This window comes from Salmo trutta, chromosome 17 (genome assembly GCF_901001165.1).
Source record: "Salmo trutta chromosome 17, fSalTru1.1, whole genome shotgun sequence".
NCBI classification, from domain to species: domain Eukaryota; kingdom Metazoa; phylum Chordata; class Actinopteri; order Salmoniformes; family Salmonidae; genus Salmo; species Salmo trutta.
In genome coordinates, this window is record NC_042973.1 from 15,205,753 (window position 1) to 15,227,952 (window position 22,200).

General features: G+C 43.2%; 1 protein-coding gene across 1 annotated transcript in view; it reads right to left on the bottom strand.

Moving 5' to 3' along the window:
• LOC115151679 (phosphatidylinositol 3-kinase regulatory subunit gamma) overlaps nt 1–22,200 on the bottom strand; it is a 42,680-nt gene that overhangs the window by 8,973 nt on the left and 11,507 nt on the right. The window contains exons 2-3 of the mRNA XM_029695819.1: nt 6,651–7,384; nt 1,397–1,489 (exon numbers count right to left, since the gene is read on the bottom strand). Of these exons, the coding sequence (XP_029551679.1) occupies nt 1,397–1,489; nt 6,651–6,975 (418 nt within the window). The 5' untranslated portion in view covers nt 6,976–7,384. The remainder of the gene's footprint in view (nt 1–1,396; nt 1,490–6,650; nt 7,385–22,200) is intronic.

Sequence of the window (22,200 nt, forward strand, 5' to 3'; positions counted from 1 at the left end):
TTTCCATTAATCATCCTTGAGATGTTTCTACAACTTGATTGGTGTCCACCTGTGAAAAGTTCAATTGAATGGACATGATTTGGAAAGGCACACACCTGTCTATATAAAAAGGTCAATTGACACTGCATGTCAGAGCAAAAAATCAAGAAAGCCATGAGGTCGAAGGTATTGTCCATAGAGCTCTAAGACAGGATTGTCGAGGCACAGATCTGGGGAAGGGTACCAAAAAATGTCTGCAGCATTGAAGGTTCCCTAGAACACAGTGGCCTCCATCATTCTAATATGGAAGAAGTTTGGAACCACCAAGACTCTTCTAGAGCTGGCCACCCGGCCAAACAGAGCAATCGGGGGAGAAGGGCCTTGGTCAGGGAGGTGACCAAGAACCTGATGGTCACTGACAGAGCTGTAAAGTTCCTCTGTGGAGATGAGAGACCTTCCAGAAGGACAACCATCTCTGCAGTACCCTACCAATCAGGCCTTTAAGGTAGCAGGGCCAAACGGAAGTCACTCCTCAGTAAAAGGCACATGACAGCCCGCTTGGAGTTTGCCAAAAAGCACCTAAAGATTCTCTGGTCTGATGAAACCAAGATTGAACTCTTTGGCCTGAATGCCAAGCGTCACGTCTGGAGGAAACCTGGCACCATCCCTACGGTGAAGCATGGTGGTGGCAGCATCATGCTGCGGGGATGTTTTTCAGCGGCAGGGACTGGCAGACTAGTCAGGATCGAGGCAAAGATGAACGGAGAAATGTACAGAAAGATCCTTGATGAAAACCTGCTCCAGAGTGCTCAGGACCTCAGACTGGGGTGATTGTTCACCTTCCAACAGGACAACAACCCTAAGCACACAGCCAAGACCATGCAGGAGTGGCTTCGGAACAAGTCTCTGAATGTTCTTGAGTGGCCCAGCCAGAGCCCGGACTTGAACCCGATCTAACAGATGCTGTAATCGCTGCCAAAAGGTGCTTCCACAAAGTACTTAGTAAAGGGTCTGAATACTTATATAAATGTAATATTTCAGTTTTAATTTTTTTATAAATTAGCAAACATTTCCAAAAACCTGCATTTGCTTTGTGATTATGGGGTATTGTGTGTAGATGGTTGAGGGGAAAAAAACAATTTGATCAATTTTAGAATAAGGCTGTAACGTAACAAAATGTGGAAAAAGTCAAGGGGTCTGAATTCCTTTTGAAGGCACTGTACAGTACATGTCATGCATAAAATATATTCTACCAAAGCATTAGTGTTCATGCAAGTATGGATAACTGATACATTAATGCCACATCGAAAGTAGTATATGGCATATTTTCAGGTCAATGCTGCTGCTTCTCTTGTCAAATGACTTGTACTAAACACATCAGATTCAAACATGTTCCGATATCACACAGCCATCTTACCTTTTTTCTCAATGGCCTCTACCAACTTCACCAAAGTAGGGGGGGCATTTTCTGGGGGTGGAAAAGGCTGGACAAACTCATGAGCTGAAGGCCCTGGAAGACAAATAGGATAGGATACCCATTAGGCCTTGATGTTGTTTAAAATAATTATTACAGCAAATCTGTTGCAATCAAAGTCACCAAACAAAGCTCAATCAAAATTACAACAGCCCCTTAAATAACTTTTAATCTTTTCACAACAAATACCCAGTTTAATTTTCTTTCAGGAATTTCACTCTCCCCTCCTCCACTCCATGGCAAGGCCCTGGTTCACCACAGCCCTTTCCGTGAGGAGGGTTTTTCAAGTGTCTCAGTGTAGCACAATGAAGGATTTAAAAAAAAAAATTAAACCCTGAACAGGCATAACCTCCGGTGGCAGTGCGCCAGAGCCTCATTTTCAGGCCCACTGTATAAGCTTGGCACCCCATGCCTCCTGGCAGCGCAAGCCTAAACCCCGTCTGATCATTTTGGAGTTCACAGAAAGTACCATGTCAGCACATTCCCCCTCTCTGCTGCACGTTAAACATGGAAAATTGCTGCCCGGCTCGCGATTTCCCTCTTGTATAACGTCCGCCCCACCCCCCTGCTTCTCTGCAGCCTTCTCTCTTCCGAGGGTCGCCTTTCCCAAATGCTCTGGAACCTAGCTGCTGTACGGTGGCTGAGTATTGCATGTTTGAGTCAGTCTTGCTAAGTTGCAACTGTACAATACAAAAACAAAATAAATATACAATAAAAAAACCTATTTGCCTGTACTACAAACAGTGCATTAGACTACATAAGGTTATGTTGCAAATACTATCGACATATGAAATGGCTTTAAAGAACTGTGTGTGTGTGTGTGTGTGTGTGTGTGTGTGTGTGTGTGTGTGTGTAAAGTTCAGGAACTAGTAGTGAGCTGAGGACTCATAAGCCAAATAATAATATAAATCCTCCACAGAACAATATCAAAGACAGAGGACTCAATCAAAAACACAGCTCAAGAAGTTGTAGGCCTACCCTACCGACTGCATTGACCATCTGAAAATATACCTATTGGCCACTGCACAAAATACTGCCATAATTAAACCAACATTTGCATGTGAGAGGGCAGAATGGACCCAAGCTTATTAAACACATTGTCGGAAGGAAACAATAGCCCTAGATGTAAAAACTTGTTTTGTATAGAAAATGTTTTCTTCAGTAGTGACTATGACTAGGGCTGCTGGGTGACCGTATTACCGCCACACCGGCGGTCACATCAAACCCCACATGACCATTTAGTCACAGTAATTAGGCAAATCTTGTCTGCTAAATGAACTAGTGTAGCCCACAGCCATATGGCATAGCCAGATCAGGACCTAACTTAAGGACAACTCAGAGTATTCTATTATGTTCTTCTGAAATAGACTACATGTTCTTCATATCATGCTTCTGTAGACCTGTCTAAAATAAATAATGGATTTATTGTGAAGGTGTAGGCTATATTATATGGATTTATTCTACTTTTTAAAATGGCTTGTAGGTTGTGTGTCAGCTGTGTGCCAGGAGATGCTAAATGTGTTTATGTTAAACGGTCAATTACCGTGAGACCGACAGTTATTTGCTTGACAATCAACATATTCTGTACATCTGCCTCAAAGCCAATAAGCCTAGGATGTCTCTATTTGTTTTCTTCACCACTCACATACATGCCTACACACACAAAGTTGCCCAGATTTTGGGGTTTCGTGTAAACTAATACTTGCCTGATGACTCATTCTGAATTTAATTTAGCTTTCTATCAATCGTTCCATACATCAATCGTCTGAACCTGCTACCCTAGAAGTCGTTTGTGCTGACGTCAAAATACCATGATTCATGTAGGCTGGCTCTGGCCCAACCCATCGGTTTCTGGGGCCAATCAGAACACTTTTAATTTGCTCACATTGGAGAAGTCCTCGGGGAGGAAGCAAATCCAGACTCATGGAGAAGAAACGTTACTGGGCGTGGCATTTGGCCGGAGTGATGCAGATGGGTAGCCAGGCAAAAATAATACCGTTTCTTTAGGAGAAGCAGCTGTAGACCTAAAGTCATTCTGTGTTTTGGGGAAAAGAACCAACTAATCATTGCTTGCCTAGGAAATCTTGGCAAAGTTTTTTTTTGAAAATGCCCTGCGAAGGAGTAGGCCTACGTCTACACTTAAATGAAAATGTCTGTTTTTTATTTAGTTGCCTTAGTCTTAAATGCTTTGTTGTAGAGTTCCTGAGATGTTGTTGAGCAAAAAAATACAAAATAATCACATTTCAGCAATTGAACTGTCAAAGTCTCTGCTAGCCTCACAGTGGCCATTCTAAGCAGTTTCATTCTACTCCAGCTGCTTAGTTAGATGGAAGAATTGTGGAGAAAATTAAGAAACCTGGACACCAGGCTTTGGGCTGTGTCACTTCCTGTGTTCCCGTACACCACTGCCTGCTCAACCCAATTTGTAGAACGGTCCATCGTCACTCCCTGTCCCAAGGCTGGGTATCTTTACTAGTCCATTGGCTGCACTTAATGGTATGTGTCTCCTGCAGACAGACTAAATATAACTAACATAGGTCCCGCCAGTAAAATAATCCTTTAACATTCCCCAATTAAAAGAATGAGAATGTAGAGCATGTCTGGAAACTAAATTATACAGCATGGCTGAGTCTTTTTCTCCAAGGACGAAGGTAGTTCGCCTGGGCTTTAAAAAAACCTCTAAATTGCATGTCAAGTTCATATTGCACTCAATCCACCTACAATATCACAAACTATCCTTAGTTTGATGACAGGGGTTTTGCCTAAAGCCACATTTACTATACCTGAAGTACGTATGCAATGCAGGAATACAATTAGGCCTGTCCTGAGTAGATAGGCATAAGTTGCAAAAATACACGGAGGTGTACAGCCCAAAATGTATAACTCGATGCAACTATGCAGGGAAGCCATTTTGCGTAACTAGTTGTGTACATACGTTAGGTATAAATTAGATTTAACTCCCAATCAAATTGTGTCAAAAACCTTTTCATATGCATTTGAGAGCAAATTGTCAGTAATGACTAAATAGAAGGAAAAACTACTCTACAACCCATGGCATTTTAGAGACATAAAAAGAAAAGCAAGTATGCAATATGTAGCAGGACTGCAGCAAAGAGAGGGGACATGGGGAAAACGTGTCCAAGTCTAACAGGTTGGAATTGCTTGGGCAGCTGTGGGTACCATTTCCATTTCTCCTAGCAGGCCTGTGGCCTGGAGAGGAACTGAGCTGACCTGCCCCCTACAGAGAATGAATAGAAGGCAAATATTGAAGCAGTGCCACGTGACTCCAGAGGAATGTGCTGCTTCAGCAGAAAGCTCCCCTACCTGCTCCCTTTCCAGACTGACCTGGTGCTTTGTCCGAGCTCCCAAAGCAAGCAACACAATTTACTGCCTCCAGAAGGGGAGCAACAGGCAGAAAATTGAAGTACATTGGGAAATGGAAGGTGGGCTGATACTGTGTGAAGACAATAATTATGGGTAAATAATACAACAAAAAAATAAAAAAAGAGTAAAAACGGGGGATAATCTAGAATGTTGAAAAAGTAGACAGGGTTTGTTGCTCTTGTACGTACTGTATTTTTGTATGCAGAAGTTAACCATTCAACTTTTTGTCATAACACTATTTTCAGAACACTTCTGTTGAATGAATCTATGACCTTGCTTGGGGTGTTCATATTTAAAACACAACCCCCAATGTGGGGAGTCTATTTACAGTATACAGTGCCTTCAGAAAGTATTCACACCCCTCAACTTTTTCCACATTTTGTTGTGTTACAGCCTGAATTTAAAATTGATTCAATTTCAATTTTTTTGTCACTGGCCTGCACACAATACCCCATAATGTCAATGTGGAATTTTGACAAATTAAGAAAAAAGTACAATCTGAAATGTCTTGAGTCAATAATTATTCAACCCCTTTGTTATGGAAAACCCAAATAAGTTCAGGAGTTAAATGTGCTTAATAAGTCACATAAATTGCATGGACTCTCTCCGTGTGCAATAATAGTGTTTAACATCATTTTTTTAAATGGCTACCTCATCTCCATACCCCACACATATAGATAATTGTAAGGTCTCTTAGTCGAGCAGTGAATTTCAAACACAGATTCAACCACAAAGACCAGGGAGGTTTTCCAATGCCTCGCAAAGAAGGGCACCTATTGGTAGATGGGGGGAGCTGACGTTTGAGCATGGTGAAGTTATTAATTACACTTTGGATGGTGTATCAATATAGCCAGTCACTACAAAGATAACTCGGTTGCCGGAGAGAAGGAAGGAAACCACTGAGGGATTTCACCATGAGGGCAATGGTGATTTTAAAACAGTTCAAGTTTAATGGCTGTGAGGAGAAAGCTGAGGATGGATCAACAACATTGTAGTTACTTCACAATACTAGCCTAAATGACAGAGTGAAAAGAAGAATGCTTGTACAGAATAAAAATATTCCAAGACATGCATCCTGTTTGCAACAAGGCACTAAAGTAATACTTCAAAAAATGTGGCAAACCAATAAACGGTTTTGTCCTGAATACAAAGTGTTATGTTCGGGGCAAATCCAATGCACCACATTACTGTGTACCATTCTCCATATTTTCAAGCATAGTGATATGGGTATGCCTGTAACTGTTAAGGATTGGGAGTTTCAGGATATGGAGATAAGCACAGGCAAAATTCTAGACGAAAACCTGGTTCAGTCTGCTTTCCACCAGACACTGGGAGATTAATTCACCTTTCAGCAGGACAATAACCTAAAACAAGGCCAAATCTACACTGGAGTTGCTTAACAAGAAGACAGAGAATGTTCCTTAATGGCCGAGTTACAGTTATGGCTTAAATCTACGGCAAGACCTGAAAATGGCTGTCTAGCAATGATCAACAACCAATTTGACAGAGCTTGAAGAAAGCTCTTAAGAGACTTACCCAGAAAGACTCACAGCTGTAAGCTCTGCCAAAGGTGCCTCGACAAAGAATTGACTCAGGGGTGTGAATAGTTATGCAAATGAGATATTTCTGTACTTCACTTTCAATAAATTAGCAAAAATGCCTAAAAACATGTTTTCACTTTGTCATTATGGGGTATTGTGTGTAGATTGATTAAATAAAATGTTTTCCTCACCAATTTTAAATTCAGGCTGTAATAACAAATTGAGGAATAAGTCAAGGGGTATGAATACTTTCTGAAGGCACTGTGTCCTACCTTGCTGTGCTGGGGGAGGCTGAGGCCTGGGGGCTGCTGGGAGGGGTCTCTGCTGCAAAGGCTGGTTGGGCGCCACATACAACTTCACAGGCCCCACATACTGGACATACGTCCCAGGGAAGTCTCCCCTCTGCTTGGTGCGCTTGTTGACTCCCACCATCCATCCCAGGCGCTCCGGGTGCTCCTCGTCCCCATCCTTGAGCCCAAGGGATGTCAGTGACGTCTTGCTGACGGTCAGTATGTCCCCTGGCTGGAGGTCAAGGTCCTCCTCCCAGTCTTTGTTATAGACATAAAGCGCTATGAATTGGAAGCCCTCTACAGCCATGTGCAAAGATGTCCAACTATGATACACACTGACCAGGGCAGTGAAGTGCCAGAGTGTTGAGGAGATTTATTGTGAGGGCAACACTATTCAGGAATTTTCAACTAAAACTAAGAAGCATGACTGAACTCTGAGTGTTGGTGTGAATGGTTGAAAGTCAGACCTGGCCTGTGTTTGAGAAATAAAGCACTTTCTTTAGCTTGATCCCCCGGTGTAACCAGACAATGGAGCAGAGAGACGGCATTGGCAACATGCTCTTTGGAAAGACCCGAGACTTGCAGGTAAGTGCTGAACCAAAGTAGGGTTCTGATTTACACTGGTATGGTCTAGGAATGAGTGGTGCAGGGCAGGCACTTCAGTGACTCGGAGCACTTCGTATTGAGAATCTTCCAAGTGTTCCTGGTGGAAAGCTCTACAGAAGACAAAAGACACAGATTCAGAAAAGAAAACATTAAGCAAATCAATGACTTTTTTAAAAAACCTGTCTGAACTGGGAGCTAAACATTATCCCATCCATTTTTCCCATAAGGATACCCCACATATAAATCTATGAAACTGTCAACTGAAATGTAAAAAGGGCTAGCCTTCGCCTACGTTCCCCTTGAATAATAAGCACTAAGTGTTCTTTTTAAAAATGTAAAAATTATTTTACCCCTTTTTTTCTCCCCAATTTTGTGGTATCCAATTGGTTGTAGTTACAGTCTTGTCTCATCGCTGCAACTCCCGTACGGACTCGGGAGAGGCGAAGGTTGAGAGCCATGCATCCTCCGAAACACAACCCAACCTAGCTGCACCGCATTTTGACACAATGCACATCCAACCCGGAAGCCGGCCGCACCAATGTACCGTACACCTGGCAACCTGGTCAGCGTGCACTGCACCCGGCCCGCCACAGGAGTTGCTAGTGCGCGATGAGACAAGGATATCCCTGCCGGCCAAACAATCCCTAAACCGGACGAAGCTGGGCCAATTGTACGTCGCCCCATGGACCTCCCGGTCGCGGCCGGCTGTGACAGAGCCTGGGCTCGAACCCAGAATCTCTGGTGGCACAGCTAGCACTGCGATGCAGTGCCTTAGACCACTGCGCCACCCGGGAGGCCCTGCACCAAGTGTTCTTAACCTCAGTCAACTATCACAGACACTCAACTAATTCAAATCTTATGACAATACTAACTTAAAGGGACACTGCGACATTCCGGCATTTGTTCTACTTCAAATCAAGTTGTATTTGTCACATGTGCCGAATACAACAGTGAAATGCAATTAGTCTGGGTAGCCATTTGATTAGCTGTTCAGGAGTCTTATGGCTTGGGGCAGAAGCTGTTTAGATGCCTCTTGGACCTATATTTGACGCTCCGGTACCGCTTGCCGTGCGGTAGCAGAGAGAACAGTCTATGACTAGTGTGGCTGCAGTCTTTGACAATTCTTAGGGCCTTCCTCTGACACTGCCTGGGATAGAGGTCCTGGATGGCAGGAAGCTTGGCCCGGGTGATGTACCGGGCCGTATGTACTACCCTCTGTAGTGCCTTGCGGTCGGAGGCCAAGCAGTTGCCATACCAGGCAGTCATGCAACCCATCAGGATGCTCTCGATGGTGCATCTGTAAAACTTTTTGAGGATCTGAGGACCTATGCCAAATCTTTTCAGTCTCCTGACGGGGAATAGTTTTTGTCGTGCCCTCTTCATGACTCTCTTGGTGTGCTTGGACCATGTTAGTTTGTTGGTGATGTGGACACCAAGGAACTTGAAGCTCTCAAACTGCTCCACTACAGCCCCGTCGATGAGAATGGAGGCGTGCTCGGTCCTCTTTTTCCTGTAGTCCACAATCATCTCCTTTGTTTTGATCACGTTGAGGGAAAGGTTATTGTCCTTGCACCACACAGTCAGGTCTCTGAATGGGTTAGGGTTTCTGGGATAATGGTGTTGATGTGAGCCATGACCAGCCTTTCAAAGCATTTCATGGCTACAGATGTGAGTGCTACGGGTCAGTAGTCATTTAGACAGGTTACCTTTGTGTTCTTGGGCACAGGGACTATGGTAGTCTGCTTGAATCATGTTGGTATTACAGACTCAGAAAGGAAGAGGTTGAAAATGTCAGTGAAGACCCTTGCCAGTTGGTCAGCGCATGCTCGGAGTACACGTCCTGGTAATGTGTGTGGCCCAGCGGCCTTGTGAATGTTGACCTGTTTAAAAGGTCTTACTCACATCGGCTGTGGAGAGCGTGATCACACAGTCGTACGGAACAGCTGATTCCCTCATGCATGTTTCAGTGTTACTTGCCTCGAAGCGAGCATAGAAGTTATTTAGCTCGTCTGGTACGCTCGTGTCACTGGGCAGCTCTCGGCTGCGCTTCCCTTTGTAGTCTGTAATAGTTTGCAGGCCCTGTCACATCCGACGAGCGTCCGACCTGGTGTAGCACGATTTGATCTTAGTCCTGTATGGACACTTTGCCTGTTTGATGGTTCGTCGGAGAGCATAGTGGGATTTCTTATAAGCTTCCGGGTTAGAGTCCCGCTCCTTGAAAGCGGCAGCTCTACCCTTTAGCTCAGTGTGAATGTTCCCTGTAATCCATGGCTTCTGGTTGGGGTATGTACCCACAGTCACTGTGGCCACAACGTCCTCGAAGCACTTATTGATAAAGTCAGTGACTGATCTGGTGTACTCCTCAATGCCATCGGAAGAATCCCGTAACATATTCGTCTGTGCTAGCAAAACGGTCCTGTAGTTTAGCATCTGCTTCATCTGACCATTTTTTATAGACCAATTCACTGGTGCTTCCTGCTTTAATTTTTTCTTGTAAGCAGGAATCAGGATAGAGTTATGGTCAGATTTGCTAAATGGAGGGTGAGGGAGAGCTTTGTACGCGTCTCTATGTGTGGAGTAAAGATGGTCTAGAATGTTTTCCTTCTGGTTGCACATTTAACCTTTCTGGGCCCGGGGCAGTATTGAGTAGTTTGGATGAATGCTGTCTGTGAGTATAACAGAACTCATATGGCAGGCAAAAACCTGAGAAAAAAATCCAACCAGGAAGTGGATTGTAGTTTTTCAAGACTGGGCCTATTCAGTATACAGTGACTTAGGGTTCAATTTGCACTTCCTAAGGCTTCCACTAGATGTCAACCGTCTTTAGAATGTGTTTCAGGCTTTTGTAGTCAACAGAGAGCGAACAAGACCTCCTGGAGTCTGATGACCGAGAGAATGACATGGCCTCAGTTACGCACATTCACGTGAGGGGTAGCTGTGTTCCATAATGTTTTACAAGACATTGGAATCGTCCGGTTGGAATAGTACTGAAGTTTTACATTAAAACGGCCCTAAAGATTGATGCTTTACAACGTTTGACATGTTTCAACGAGCGTAAATATAACTTTTTGTCGGGAAATTTTCGGCGCAATTCCAACATTTGGAGTAGCTTTACTGAACGCGCAAACAACAAGGAGGTATTTGGACATAAATTATGGACTTTATCGAACAAAACAACATTTATTGTGGACCTGGGATACCTGAAAGTGCCTTCTGATGAAGATCATCAAAGGTAAGTGAATGTTTCTAATGTTATTTATGACTTTAGATGACTCCAAAATGGCGGGTATCTGTATTGCTTGATGTCTTTTTCTGAGCGCCGTACTCAGATTATTGCAAAGTGTGCTTTCCCCATGAAGCTTTTTTGAAATCTGTCACAGCGGTTGCATAAAGGAGATGTTCATCTATAATTCTTTGAATAACAGTTTAATATTTTATCAACGTTTATGATGAGTATTTTTGTAAATTGTTGTGCTGATCCACCGGCAGAATTGGAGGCAAAATATTTTCTGAACATCACGCGCCAATGTAAAATGGGGTTTTTGGATATAAATATGAACTTTATTGAACAAAACATACATGTATTGTGTAACATTGAGTCCTAGGAGTGTCATCTGAGGAAGATCGTCAAAGGTTAGTGCTTAATTTTAGCTGTATTTCTGGTTTTTGTGACCCCTCTCCTGCTTGGAAAATGGCTGTGGTTTTTCTTGTGTTGGCACTGTCCTAACATAATCTAACTTTATGCTTTTGCCGTAAAGCCTTTTTGAAATCGGACAATGTGGTTGGATTAAGGAAATGGTGTAAAATAGTTGTATGTTTGAGAAATTTGAATTATGACATTTTGTTGTTTTGAATTTGCGTCCCACGTAGCCCATAGAAGTTAACATGCTGAAAGAAATTAGGTAAAACTGATTTAAGTTTCCCTGCATAAAAGTCCCCGGCCACTAGGAGCGCTGCCTCTGGATGAGCGTTTTCCTGTTTGCTTATGGTGGAATACAGCTCATTGAGTGCCAGCCTGTGGTGGTATGTAGACAGCTACGGAAAATACAGATGAAAACTCTCTAGGTAGTGTGGTCTACAGCTTAAGATACTCAGGCGAGCAAAACCTTGAGACTTCCTTAGATATCGTGCACCAGCTATTGTTTACAAATATGCATAGGCCACTGCCCCGTGTCTTACCAGAGACTGCTGTTCTGTCCTGCCGATAGAGTGTATAACCCACCAGCTGTATGTTCTTAATGTCATTGTTCAGCCATGACTTGGTGAAACATAAGATATTACAGTTTTTAATGTCCCGTTGGTAGGATATACGTGCTTTCAGTTCGTCCAATTTATTTTCCAGCGATTGAGGGCAGAATAGCAACTCGTCGCCTGATCCTCACAAGGCATCCTGATCTCTTTCCACGAAACCTGTTTCCTTTTCCAGTGAATCACGGGGATCTGGGTCTGGTGTCTGTAGCATAGCCCTCGCGTCCGATTCATTGAAGAACAACTCTTCGTCTAATCTGAGGTGAGTAATCCCAGTTCTGATGTCCAGAAGCTCTTTTCGGCAACATTATGTACAAAACAAGTTACAAACGCAAATAAACTAACAAAATAGCATGGTTGGTTAAGAGCCGATAAGACGGCAGCCCTCCCCTCCGGTGCCATACTTACCTAGAATCAGATAAACTTGTGGATGCCATTTTTATTACCCTGACTTTAAATGGGGAAACATCACAGTACTTACCTACGGATATGATAACTAAGTTCTCCCCACAAAAAGTTACAGTGGTGTGTTTACAATGCACATCTACAGCAAGAAGGTTAAGGCCAACAATCTGCTTGGCAACTCAGCAGATTTACTCAAAAGCTAGTAAAAAAACCTGCAATTTGATTTTGGATACAGCTCAGTTCAGTTATTTAACCTTTATTAGTTCTAGTCTATACCTTGTGCTGCCTGAGTTGCCATTCAAAACAAACTCACTATTCGGGATGTGACGATTCCAGTATAGCAAATAAAATTCCATGGCAAAAATGAAAACACGAAGCAGGCCAAACTCTTTGGTCCATTAATACCATGCTGTATGTAAAATAGTGTGCTATAGCTTGGAAAATAAATATGACTCTGGATCACAACTTGGGTTGCAAATTTTGGGGAATATTCAAGAGATGAAACTTTCCGTGGGAATATATGGGAATTAATGGAAATATATGCAAATGAATATTAATACTATTTAAATGTAGATGTTTTTTGCATTGGATATATTTACCATATCATATGGAGACAGAAACATAAACTGTTTACCTTATCATAAGTAGACATAATTGCAAATGATTAAATCCTTCCAATAGAAAAATAAAATAAAAATTGTTACGAATTGAACTTTAATTAAATTAGTTGACTCTTCACATGGGATGATTTCACTGAACAACCAAAGAAATGGAATATTGAATGATCCATCGCATCTCCCAAAAACATTTTCAACATACATCTGTAAAATGATAGTCTAGAAACTCAAGCTTTGGTTGTCTTCCTCTCAGGCTTCCATGTCTTCTCCCTGGACCTCCTCAATGTCCACCCTCTGAGGCCTCATCTTCATGGTCACTTTCCAACCTTGTTGAGGATGGCTCTTTGTCAGGCTCAAAAAGCCTCAAATTTACCCGGATGGCCATCAATTTTTCAACCCTTGTATTGGTCAGCCTGTTGCGTGCTTTTTTGTGTGTTCCCAAACAAGGACCAGTTGCGCTCTGAGGTGGCTAATGTTGGTGGGATTTGGAGGATGATGGACGCAACAGGGGAAAGAGCCTCAGATCAACAAAGTCCCTTTCACCAGGTGGCTGATGAGATATGTTGGCATGACTTCCATATTGCATCTCCATCCCAAAGCCCTTGCTTGGAAGTGTACTTCCCCAGAGTGCCAAGAACCTTGCCCTCATCCAGGCCAAGGTGGCGAGACACAGTAGTGATGACACCATAGGCCTTGTTGATCTCTGCCCTAGACAGGATGCTCTTGCCAGCATACTTGGGGTCCAACATGTATGCTGCGGCATGTATGGGCTTCAGGCTTTTTGATGTATTTCAGAACTGCAGTTTCCTCTGCTTGGAGCAGCAGTGAAGTGGGCAGGGTAGTACAGATTTCTTCTCTTACATCTGCAAGCAGAGTCTGAACATCAGACAGGATGGCATTGTCTCCCTCAATCTCTGCAATGGCTACTGCTATAGGTTTCAGGAGTTTCAGGTTGCTTACCACTCTCTCCCAAAATACATCATCCAGAAGGATCCTCTTGATGGGGCTGTCCATATCGGCAGACTGTGATATGGCCATTTCTTAGACAGACTCCTTCCCCTCCAGGAGACTGTCAAACATGATGATACCACCACCCCCAACGGGTGTTGCTGGGCAGCTTCAATGTGGTGCTCTTATTCTTCTCACTTTGCTTGGTGAGGTAGATTGCTGCTATAACTTGATGACCCTTCACATACCTAACCATTTCCTTGGCACTCTTGTAGAGTGTATCCATTCTTTTCAGTGCCATGATGTCCTTGAGGAGCAGATTCAATGCATGAGCTGCACAGCCAATGGGTGTGATGTGAGGGTAGGACTCCTCCACTTTAGACCAAGCAGCCTTCATGTTCGTAGCATTGTCTGTTACCAGTGCAAATACCTTCGGCGGTCCAAGGTCATTGATGACTGCCTTCAGCTCATCTGCAATGTAGAGACCAGTGTATCTGTTGGCCCTTGTGTCTGTGCTCTTGTAGAATACTGGTTGAGGGGTGGAGATGATGTAGTTAATTATTCCTTGCCCACGAACATTCGACCACCCATCAGAGATGATTGCAAAACAGTCTGCTTTCTCTATGATTTGCTTGATCTTCACTTGAACTCTGTTGAACTCTGCATCCAGCAAATTAGTAGATAAAGCATGTCTGGTTGGAGGGGTGTATGCTGGGCGAAGAATAATCAGAAATCTCTTCCAATACACATTGCCTGTGCGCATCAGCGATTAACCAGTTGCATACACAGCTCGGGCAAGACATTCATCAGCATTTCTGACTACGTTCCTCCATGGAGTCAAAAAAACTTCTGATTCCAGGAGGACCATGAGCTGTTGCTATCGATAAGGTGTCTGATTCATCCTTTTCACCTCGAATAGAAGTAGAGGGACTTTTGTCAGAGGTTGCTTGTTGTGAGTGCTGAGGGAACTTTATGCACTTGGCCAGATTATTCTGCATCTTTGTTGCATTCTTTAAATATTATTTGGCACAGTATTTGCAAATGTACACAGCTTTTCCTTCTACATTAGCTGCAGTGAAATGTCTCCACACATCAGATAGTGCACGTGGCATTTTCCTGTAAAGATTAGAAAAAAGATTTTAAAAACAAAATACAATTCCATGTACAGATAAATAGTTCAGCAGTTAGATTAAACAACTCCTTTGTAAGATACATATTTTAAAATGAAACATGTATGGAAACAGGTGATTTAACGCTCCTCAGTTAACGGTCTCAAGCAAGCTAAAACCCACATGGTAGCAAAAACGAACAAGCAGAAATTGTTAACAAGTTAGAAATGATTTAAACACAGTTTGATGTAGGCTACTAGTTAACAAAAAAATCATGTATAATATATGAAATTAGAGGTCGACCGATTAATCAGAATGGCCGATTAATTAGGGACGATTTCAAGTTTTCATAACAATCGGAAATCTGTATTTTTGGACGCCGATTTTTTTTTACACCTATATTTAACTAGGCAAGTCAGTTAAGGACACATTCTTATTTTCAATGACGGCCTAGGAACAGTGGGTCAACTGCCTTGTTCAGGGGCAGAACGACAGATTTTTACCTTGTCAGCTCGGGGATTCAATCTTTATTATATTTGGCTAAGGTGTATGTAACCTTCCAACTTCAACTGTGTCCAACCAGTCCAACGCTCTAACCACCTGCCTTACATTGCACTCCACGAGTAGCCTGCCTGTTACGCGAATGCAGTAAGAAGCCAAGGTAAGTTGCTAGCTAGCATTAAACTTATCTTTTAAAAAACATTCAATCAATCATAATCACTAGTTAACTACACATGGTTGATGATATTACTAGTTTATCTAGCCTGTCCTGCGTTGCATATAATCGCTTAGGTACACGTTGCACCTAACCATAAACATCAATGCCTTTCTTAAAATCAATACACAAGTATATATTTTTAAACCTGCATATTTAGTTAATATTGCCTGCTAACATGAATTTATTTTAACTAGGGAATGTGTCACTTCTCTTGCAACAGAGTCAGGGTATATGCAGCAGTTTGGGCCGCCTGGCTCGTTGCGAACTGTGAAGACTATTTCTTCCTAACAAAGACAGCCGACTTCGCCAAACGGGGGATGATTTAACAAAAGCGCATTTGCGAAAAAAGCACAATCGTTGCACGACTGTACCTAACCAAAAACATCAACGCCTTTCTTAAAATCAATACACAGAAATATATATTTTTAAACCTGCATATTTAGCTAAAACAAATCCAGTGTAGCAGGCAATATTAACCAGGTGAAATTGTGTCACTTCTCTTGCGTTCATTGCACGCAGAGTCAGGGTATATGCAACAGTTTGGGCTGCCTGGCTCTAATTTGCCAGAATTTTACATAATTATGACATAACATTGAAGGTTGTGCAATGTAACAGGAATATTTAGACTTAGGGATGCCACCCGTTAGATAAAACACGGAACGGTTCCGTATTTCCCTGAAAGGGAAAACGTTTTGTTTTCGAGATGATAGTTTACGGATTCGACCATATTAATGACCTAAGGCTCGTATTTCTGTGTGTTATAATTAAGTCTATGATTTGATAGAGCAGTCTGACTGAGCGGTGGTAGGCAGCAGCAGGCTCGTAAGCATTCATTCAAACAGCACTTTCTTGCATTTGCCAGCAGCTCTTCGCTGTGCTTCAAGCATTGCGCTGTTTATGACTTCAAGCCTATCAACTCCCAAGATTAGGCTGGTGTAACCGATGTGAAATGGCTCGCTAGTTAGCGGGTGCGCGCTAATAGCGTTTCAAACATCACTCGCTCTGAGACTTGGGAGTGGTTGTTCCCCTTGATCTGCATGGGTAACGCTGCTTCGAGGGTGGCTGTTGTCGATGTGTTCCTGGTTCGAGCCCAGGTAGGAGTGAGGAGAGGGACGGAAGCTATACTGTTACACTGGCAATACTAAAGTGCCTATAAGAACATCCAATAGTCAAAGGTACATGAAATACAAATCGTATAGAGAGAAATAGTCCTATAATTCCTATAATAACTACAACCTAAAACTTTTTACCTGGGAATATTGAAGACTCATGTTAAAAGGAACCACCATATGTTCTGAGCAAGGAACTTCAACGTTAGCTTTCTTACATGGCACATATTGCACTTTTACTTTCTTCTCCAACACTTTGTTTTTGCATTATTTAAACCAAATTGAACATGTTTCATTATTTATTTGAGGCTAAATTGATTTTATTGATGTATTATATTAAGTTAAAATAAGTGTTCATTCAGTATTGTTGTAATTATCATTATAACAAATAAATTTATATATATACACACACATTATATATATATATTTTTTTTTTAATCGGACGATTAATCGGTATCGGCTTTCGCTGGTCCTCCAATAATCGGTATCGGCGCTGAAAAATCATAATCGGCCGACCTCTATATGAAATACACTGCTCAAAAAAATAAAGGGAACACTTAAACAACACAATGTAACTCCAAGTCAATCACACTTCTGTGAAATCAAACTGTCCACTTAGGAAGCAACACTGATTGACAATAAATTTCACATGCTGTTGTGCAAATGGAATAGACAACCGGTGGAAATTATAGGCAATTAGCAAGACACCCCCAATAAAGGAGTGGTTCTGCAGGTGGTGAGCACAGACCACTTCTCAGTTCCTATGCTTCCTGGCTGATGTTTTGGTCACTTTTGAATGCTGGCGGTGCTTTCACTCTTGTGGTAGCATGAGACGGAGTCTACAACCCACACAAGTGGCTCAGGTAGTGCAGCTCATCCAGGATGGCACATCAATGCGAGCTGTGGCAAGAAGGTTTGCTGTGTCTGTCAGCGTAGTGTCCAGAGCATGGAGGTGCTACCAGGAGACAGGCCAGTACATCAGGAGACGTGGAGGAGGGCAACAACCCAGCAGCAGGACCGCTACCTCCGCCTTTGTGCAAGGAGGAGCAGGAGGAGCCCTGCAAAATGACCTCCAGCAGGCCACAAAATGTGCATGTGTCTGCTCAAACGGTCAGAAACAGACTCCATGAGGGTGGTATGAGGGCCCGACGTCCACAGGTGGGGGTTGTGCTTACAGCCCAATACCGTGCAGGACGTTTGGCATTTGCCAGAGAACACCAAGATTGGCAAATTCGCCACTGGCGCCCTGTGCTCTTCACAGATGAAAGCCGGTTCACACTGAGCACGTGACAGACGTGACAGAGTCTGGAGACGCCGTGGAGAACGTTCTGCTGCCTGCAACATCCTCCAGCATGACCGGTTTGGCGGTGAGTCAGTCATGGTGTGGGGTGGCATTTCTTTGGGAGGCCGCACAGCCCTCCATGTGCTCGCCAGAGGTAGCCTGACTGCCATTAGGTACCGAGATGAGATCCTCAGACCACTTGTGAGACCATATGCTGGTGCGGTTGGCCCTGGGTTCCTCCTAATGCAAGACAATGCTAGACCTCATGTGGCTGGAGTGTGTCAGCAGTTCCTGCAAGAGGAAGGCATTGATGCTATGGACTGGCCCGCCCGTTCCCCAGACCTGAATCCAATTGAGCACATCTGGGACATCATGTCTCGCTCCATCCACCAACGCCACGTTGCACCAGACTGTCCAGGAGTTGGCGGATGCTTTAGTCCAGGTCTGGGAGATCCCTCAGGAGACCATCCGCCACCTCATCAGGAGCATGCCCAGGCATTGTACGGAGGTCATACAGGCACGTGGAGGCCACACACACTACTGAGCCTCATTTTGACTTGTTTTAAGGACATTACATCAAAGTTGGATCAGCCTGTAGTGTGGTTTTCCACTTTAATTTTGACCTCCATGGGTTGATAAATTGGATTTCCATCGATTATTTTTGTGTGATTTTGTTGCCAGCACATTCAACTATGTAAAGAAAAAAGTATTTAATAGGATTATTTCATTCATTCAGATCTAGGATGTGTTATTTTAGTGTTCCCTTTATATTTTTGAGCAGTGTATACTCACCCCACCCAGTATTGTAATCAAAACTTACCAGAAAGCATGTCGTCCTTGGCTCAGACAGTGTAGTAGTGTGGGCGCAATAGCATCTCATTAGTGTGCAAGATCTTGAGAATCAGCTGTTCATGTGATGGAAGAGTCCACAGTACATGTACTGGAAGAATGCACTGTGCATGCAGAGGGTCAATTGGGGATAGTTTAACCAAAACATGCCACAAGACCTAGAATTGCCTTATGTGTATCCCACAAAAAAAGGTTCATTGTTCACGGATAAAGCAATAAATAAACTTCAGTTAGTTATAAATACGGCTGCTAGAATCCTGATTAGATTCAAAAAATTGGATCATATTACTCCAGTGTTAGCCTCCCTACACTGGCTTCCTGTTAATAAGGCAAGGGCTGATTTCAAGGTTTTACTGCTAACCTACAAAGCAGTACATGGACTTGCTCATACCTATCTTTCCGATTTGGTCCTGGCGTACATACATACCTACACGTATGCTACGATCACAAGACGCAGGCCTCCTTACCGTCCCTAGAATTTCTAAGCAAACAGCTGGAAGCAGGGCTTTCTCCTATAGCGGTCCATTTTTATGGAATGGTCTGCCTACCCATGTGAGAGACGCAGACTCGGTCTCAACCTTAAGTCTTTATTGAAGACTCATCTCTTCAGTAGGTCCTATGATTAACCTGTTATGGCTAGGGGGCAGTATTTTCACGGCTGGATAAAAAACGTACCCGATTTAATCTGATTATTAGTCCTGCCCAGAAACTGGAATATGCATATAATTATTAGCTTTGGAGAGAAAACACTCCAAAGTTTCTGAAACTGTTTGAATGGTGTCTGTGAGTATAACAGAACTCCTATGGCAGGCAAAAACCTGAGATGCTTCTGTTCAGGAAGTACCCTGTCTGAACATTTCTTGCCCTTCTTTATTATCTCTATCGTTTACAAAGGATCTCTGCTCTTACGTGACAATTCACACGTCTCCAATGAGGTCTCATAGCCCGGGAAAAACAGGAATGACGTAATTCAAAGCCCTGGCTGAAACAAAGGAGAGCAAAAGCTAAGTAGTCACTCAATGGTCTAAGCCTTAGGCGCGTGACACGCCCCGCCCCCGGCTTTCGGTTTTTTCCTCAGTTTACAGACAGGCAGATTCCCGGTCGGAATATTATCGCTTCTCTACGAGATAAATTGCATAAATATTGGTTTTAAACAGCGGTTGACATGCTTCGAAGTACGGTAATGGAATATTTAGAAATTTTTTGTCATATTTTGCGTCATGCTCGTGGCCGAGATTTAGCGTTGGGATAGTGTCTAGAACGCACGAACAAAACGTCGCTGTTTGGATATAACGATGGATTATTTGGGACCAAACCTACATTTGTTATTGAAGTAGAAGTCCTGGCAGTGTATTCTGATGAAGAACAAGCAAGGTAAGAACATTTTTCTTATAGGAAATGTGATTTTGGTGAAGGCTAAACTTGCAGGGTGTCTAAATAGCTAGCCCTGTAACGCCGGGCTATGTACTTACATTATTGCAAAATGTGCTTCATCCGAAAAGCTATTTTAAAATCGGACATATCGAGTGCATAGAGGAGTTCTGTATCTATAATTCTTAAAATAATTGTTATGCTTTTTGTGAACGTTTATCGTGAGTAATTTAGTAAAATCACCGGAAGTGTTCGGTGGGAATGCTAGTTCTGAACGTCACATGCTAATGTAAAAAGCTGGTTTTTGATATAAATATGAACTTGATTGAACAGACATGCATGTATTGTATAACACAATGTCCTAGGTGTGTCATCTGATGAAGATCATCAAAGGTTAGTGCTGCATTTAGATATGGTTTGGGTTTATGTGACATGATATGCTAGCTTGAAAAATGGCTGTGTGATTATTTCTGGCTGGGTACTCTGCTGACATAATCTAATGTTTTGCTTTCGCTGTAAAGCCTTTTTGAAATCGGACAGTTTGGTTAGATAAAGGAGAGTCTTGTCTTTAAATAGCTGTAAAATAGTCATATGTTTGAAAAGTGTAAGTTTTCGGATTTAGAGGAGTTTGAATTTCGCGCCCCGCCCATCATTGGATATTGGAGCAGACGTTCCGCTAGCGGAACGTGTAGATGTAAGAGTTAAGTATAGTCTGGCCCAGGAGTGTGAAGGTGAACGGGAAGGCACTGGAGCAATGAACCGCCCTTGCTGTCTCTGCCTGGCCGGTTCCGCTCTCTCCACTGGGATTCTCTGCCTCTAACCCTATTACAGGGGCTGAATCACTGGCTTGCTGGTACTCTTCCATGCCGTCCCTAGGAGGGGTGGGTCACTTGAGTGGGTTGAGTCACTGACGTGGTCTTCCTGTCTGGGTTGGCGCCCCCCCTTGGGTTGTGCCGTGGCGGAGATCTTTGTGGGCTATACTCGGCCTTGTCTCAGGATGGAAAGTTGATGGATGAAGATATCCCTCTAATGGTGTGGGGGCTGTGCTTTGGCAAAGTGGGTGGAGTTATATCCTGCCTGTTTGGCCCTGTCCGGGGGTATCATAGGATGGGGCCACAGTGTCTCCTGACCCCTCCTGTCTCAGCCTCCAGTATTTATGCTGCAGTTGTTTATGTGTCGGGGGGCTAGGGTCAGTCTGTTATATCTGGAGTATCTCTCCTGTCTTATCCGGTGTCCTGTGTGAATTTAAGTATGCTCTCTCTAATTCTCTCTTTCTTTCTTTCTCTCTCTCTCTCTCTCTCTCTCGGAGGACCTGAGCCCTAGGACCATGCCTCAGGACTACCTGGCGTGATGACTCCTTGCTGTCCCCAGTCCACCTGGCCGTGCTGCTGCTCCAGTTTCAACTGTTCTGCCTGCGGCTATGGAACCCTGACCTGTTCACCGGACGTGCTACCTGTCCCAGACCTGCTGTTTTCAACTCTCTAGAGACAGCAGGAGCGGTAGAGATACTCTCAATGATCGGCTATGAAAAGCCAACTGACATTTACTCCTGAGGTGTTGACCTGTTGCACCCTCGACAACTACTGTGATTATTATTTGACCATGCTGGTCATTTATGAACATTTGAACATCTTGGCCATGTTGTGTTATAATCTCCACCCAGCACAGCCAGAAGACAACTGGCCACCCCTCATAGCCTGGTTCCTCTCTAGGTTTCATCCTAGGTTTTGGCCTTTCTAGGGGGTTTTTCCTAGCCATCGTGTTTCTACACCTGCATTGCATGCTGTTTGGGGTTTTAGGCTGGGTTTCTGTACAGCACTTTGAGATATCAGCTGATGTAAGAAGGGCTAAATAAATACATTTGATTTGAAATTTGATAAGCTAACTTTTTTGATGAATTTAAGCAAAATCTCCCAAATTCCAGGGCGAAACGTCATGGAAAATTTCCGGAAAAATTCTGGAAATTTACCAGAAAGTTTCCGACACTGCAATCCTAATCACAAAATGATGTTTGTTTCCAACATCAGGGCTGTTTTCCTAAAGAAGTTAAATCCACTTCGTGGTTTACTTCTTTGCCACGATCCTAACGAGTATCGCGATACTGGTATCGTCCTGGTCCTATTCATGATTTTCATTCAATTTGTTAACATCCAAACAGACACCATCTTCCATATGGGTCAAATACATAACAATAGATGAGATCTGTGGATTGTATAGTCTTTTTCATGAGCGAGAGATGACTGATTCATGAAAAACTTAGTATTGGCCTC